Source organism: Rhinoraja longicauda, chromosome 40 (assembly GCF_053455715.1).
Source record: "Rhinoraja longicauda isolate Sanriku21f chromosome 40, sRhiLon1.1, whole genome shotgun sequence".
NCBI lineage: Eukaryota > Metazoa > Chordata > Chondrichthyes > Rajiformes > Arhynchobatidae > Rhinoraja > Rhinoraja longicauda.
The window spans coordinates 12,676,435-12,681,059 of record NC_135992.1 but is presented as its reverse complement, the minus strand read 5'-3'; the positions used below and the strand labels follow the sequence as shown (position 1 = coordinate 12,681,059).

Here is a 4,625-nt window from a genome sequence, read left to right as displayed (position 1 = left end):
GAGGAGAGGTACATGCGTTGGTGGAGAACTAGATATAGATGTTGGTTTAAACCGAAGATAGGCTGGAGTAACTCGGCGGGGCTGGCTGCAAATGCAGATGCTGCCTGACCCGCTGAGTTACTCCAGCTTTTTGTGTCTATCTTGGGGGGGGGGGGGGGGAAGAAGGTTTCACCTGGCTAGGGAGTCTAGATCTGCTTCACCCCTCAGCGATGCGGCGCGGAAATGGACCCTTCGGCCCCCCGAGTCCGTGCTGACCATTACACTAGCACCCCCTGCACACTCGGGACAGTTTATAGAAGCCAATTGACCTACAAACTTGTACGTCTTTGGAGTGTGTCTCAAGCTGGCTGCCCTCTCTTTCACATAGCCAACCTCTCTGTCCAAGTAACCCCCGGATCTCTGAGAATTTCTTTATCTATCTGCAATTTGCAATGCAATCTATATACGAGAACTCTCGTTTGTTCGTTTGTTTGTTCCTGAACTACAGCCAAGACGGTACACGATAGCGCGACAATTTCAGGCCCACCTTACTCACCGTCGTCCCTTTGGTGCTAATGGGAGAAGTTTCAGCGAAATCGGTGTTATATTTGTTAAGTTATTCGCATTTTAAAGTTTAAATCTATCTCCTAGGGAGGGAGGTGGGGAGGATGGAGTGGGGGAAGGGGAGGGGAGGGGGAGAAGGGAGGGGGAGAAGGGAGAAGGGAGGGGGGAGAAGGGAGGGGGAGAAGGGAGGGGAGGGGGGAGAAGGTGGGGGGGAGAGGGAAGGGAGAGGGGGGAGAGGGGAGGGTAGGGAGGGGGAGGAGGGGAGGGGGAGAAGGGAGGGGGGAGAAGGGAGGGGGAGAGGGAAGGGGAGGGGAGAGGGAAGGGGAGGGGAGAGGGAAGGGGAGGGGAGGGGAAGGGAGGGAGGGGAGGGGAAGGGAGAGAGGGGAGGGAAGGGAGGGGGAGGAGGGAAGGGAGGGGGAGGAGGGGAGGGGGAGAAGGGAGGGGAGGGGGAGAAGGTGGGGGGAGAGGGAAGGGGAGGGGAGGGGAAGGGAGAGGGGAGGGTAGGGAGGGGGAGGAGGGGAGGGGGAGAAGGGAGGGGGGAGGAGGGAGAAGGGTGGGGGAGGAGAGGGGGGGGGAGAAGGGAGGGGGAGAAGGGAGGGGGGAGAGGGAAAGGGAGGGGAGGGGAAGGGAGAGAGGGGAGGGAAGGGAGGGGGAGAAGGGAGGGGGGAGAAGGGAGGGGAGGGGGGAGAAGGTGGGGGAGAGGGAAGGGGAGGGGAGAGGGGAGGGGAAGGGAGAGGGGGGGAAGGGAGGGGAGGGGGGAGAAGGTGGGGGAGAGGGAAGGGGAGGGGAGAGGGGAGGGGAAGGGAGAGGGGGGGAAGGGAGAAGGTGGGGGGAGAGGGAAGGGGAGGGGAGGGAGAGGGGAGGGAAGGGAGAGGGGGGAGAGGGGAGGGGAGGGGGGGGAGAGGGGAGGGGAGGGAAGGGAGGGGGAGAAGGGAGGGGGAGAAGGGAGAGGGGGGAGAGGGGAGGGGAGGGGGGGGAGAGGGGAGGGGAGGGAAGGGAGGGGGAGAAGGGAGGGGGAGAAGGGAGAGGGAGGGGGGAGAAGGTGGGGGGAGAGGGATGGGGAGGGGAGGGAGAGGGGGAGAGGGGAGGGAAGGGAGAGGGGGGAGAGGGGAGGGGAGGGAAGGGAGGGGGAGGAGGGGAGGGGGAGGAGGAGGGGGAGAAGGGAGGGGGAGATGGGAGGGGGGGAGAGGAGAGGGGGAGAAGGGAGGGGGAGATGGGAGGGGGGGAGAGGAGAGGGGGAGAAGGGAGGAGAGGGCGCTACACCAATGCAGGAGAGGTTTGGGCCCAACGGGTCCACTTGGTCCAGTATCAAATAAAACCTACTCGTTAGCGAAGAGCAGGCTGAAAATAACTTTGGATTTCTGGAACACATTCTTGCAGGGAAGCACCAGTATTTGCTTGTTGGAATTCTCAGGAATGATTATTAATAGTCATGTAAAAACAATCTTATTACAGTGGAAAAGCTTGTTGGTTTTGGAAAAACAACACACACGCACACTGCATGCAATGGTGAGAGGAGGCTTCTGGTGATGGTCGATGCTTCATCATATTTGGTTTGCTTTGCTTTAGTTTAGTTTAGAGACACAGTGCGGAGTCAGGCCCTTCGGCCCATCGTGCCCTCGCCGACCAGCGATCCCCTGCGTACTAACACTATCCTAATCACACACCAGGGACAATTTACATGCATACCAAGCCAATTAACCAACAGACCTGTACCTGCACGTCTTTGGAGTGTGGGGGGAATCCGAACATCTCAGGGAAAGCCCACGCAGGTCACGGGGAGAACGTACAAACTCCGTACAGACAGCGCCCGTGGTCGGGATCGAACCCGGGTCTCCGGCGCTGTAAGTGCAGCAACTCTACCACTGCGCCACCATGCCGCCCACAAAATGATGAGGGGGCGTAGTTTGGGGTGGCTGGTCAAGGGTTTTCCCTGGGGTGGAACTGTCAAATGCCTGTGGGCACAGCTTTTAAGGTGGGTGGGGGAAGTTTAAAGGAGATTTGAGTTAATTTGGAAAAGGAGCGGTGGATGTTTGGAACTCGTTGCCAGGGAAGGCGGGGAGAAGGTTTCATGCGGTAGAGTCCCGGGTTCGATCCTGAGTGTGGGTGCTGTCTGTACGGAGTTTGCACGTTCTCCCCGTGACCCGCGTGGGCTTTCTCCGGGTGCTCCGGTCTCGTCCCACACTCCAAAGACGTGTGGGGTTGTGGATTAATCGGCTTCGGTTAAAATTGTAAATTCTCCGTAGTCTGTGTAGTAGGATAGTGTTAGTGCGCGGGGATCGCTGGGCGGCACGGACTCGGTGGGCCGAAGGGCCTGTTTCCGCGCTGTGTTCTCTGCAGTCTAAAGTCTACGAGATGCTGCCTGACCTGACCTGCAAAGTTACTCCAGCACTTTGCGGTGCGATCATAGCCCTGGTGGAATACCTCCTCCCTCCCTTCCATCGTGATCTTGTGTTGGGCTCACCAAATGCTGGAGTAACTCAGTGGGGTCAGGCAGCATCTCTGGAGAGAAGGAATGGGCGACGTTTCGGGTTGGGACCCTTCTTCAGACATCGTCTTATGATGGGCTAGTCTGGAAGGGCCGAAGGGCCTGGCTCCGTACTCCAAGTGGATTTCCCGAGGCTGGGTGCCTTATCTCCCCTTGTTGCTGTGTCCTGTTGGCCCACAGAGGCAGGAAACCCGAGGCTCAGAGAGATGGTGAGATACCAAACCACCATGAGACTTCAACTTTCTATCTCTGTCCGTTGCCGGGCCTCCACAGGGATCTCATCATCGCCGCAGAAACCTATCTGCTCGACAATCTGCTCTCAGCACAATGAATATAACCCCGTCAACAGGAACAGAGGCGACCAGCGAGCCTCCCTCAACATCCACAGCTTTCTAGTGACAGCACACACACACGCACACACACACGCACACGCACACACGCACACACACACGCACACACACACACGCACACACGCACACACACACACACACGCACACACACACACACAGCTTGGTGTTACTGCTTTAAGCAGCCTTTTCCTCGTGATTACCAGCCTGTTTTTGCATGCGTTCGTGTCCAGATACCTACCCACTCTCCCACAAGTTCGGGAATGTGTAAATAGTGCTTTGTTCAGTTTAGTTTAGAGACACAGCGCGTAAACAGGCCCTTCGGCCCGCCGAGTCCGTGCCGACCGGCGATCCCCCCCCCCCCCCCCCCCCCCACGCACTAACGCCATCCTACACACACGCTGGGGACAATTTTTACATTTAGACCAAGCCAATTTATCGACCACACTCTCGAGCGCACGCACACACTTGCACTCACTTGCACATCGACACACTTACGCTCACACACACATATACTCACACGCTCGCAAACCCACACACTTATACTTATACTCGCACATTCGCACACACACACACTTACTCGCACACCCACTCACACACACACACATACACATATACACACACACATACACTTGTACTCGCACTCACACGCTCGCTCGCCCACACACACACACACGTACACCTACACACATACATTTACACTCGCACCCACACACACACCTACACATACTTACACTTGCACCCACACATGCACTTACACTCGCACACACCCACACATGCACTTACACTTGCACCCACACATACACTTACACTCGCACACACATGCACTTACACTTGCACCCACACATACACTTACACTCGCACCCACATGCACTTACACTCGCACCCACACGTACACTTACACTCGCACACACCCACACATGCACTTACACTCGCACCCACACGTACACTTACACTCGCACACCCACACATGCACTTACACTCGCACCCACACATACACCTACACTCGCACACACACACATGCACTTGCACCCACACCCATACACACACTTACACTTGCACCCACACATACACTTACACTCGCACACACATGCACTTACACTCGCACACGTACACACACACACACACACACACACACACACTGACACAGAGTATTTTGCAGCCTGCTTCTACAGCGGCAGAGAGTCCCGCCCTCGTTGTTGGAGCTGACGGAGGCTCTGTGTCCTTGTCTGTTGCTGCAGATAGGA

General features: G+C 57.1%; 1 protein-coding gene across 1 annotated transcript in view; it reads left to right on the top strand.

Moving 5' to 3' along the window:
• LOC144611405 (caspase recruitment domain-containing protein 11-like) overlaps positions 1-3,649 on the top strand; it is a 29,058-nt gene extending 25,409 nt beyond the window's left edge. The window contains exon 11 of the mRNA XM_078430476.1: positions 3,612-3,649. Coding sequence (XP_078286602.1) covers positions 3,612-3,649 — 38 coding nt within the window. The remainder of the gene's footprint in view (positions 1-3,611) is intronic.
• Positions 3,650-4,625: the final 976 nt, after the last annotated feature.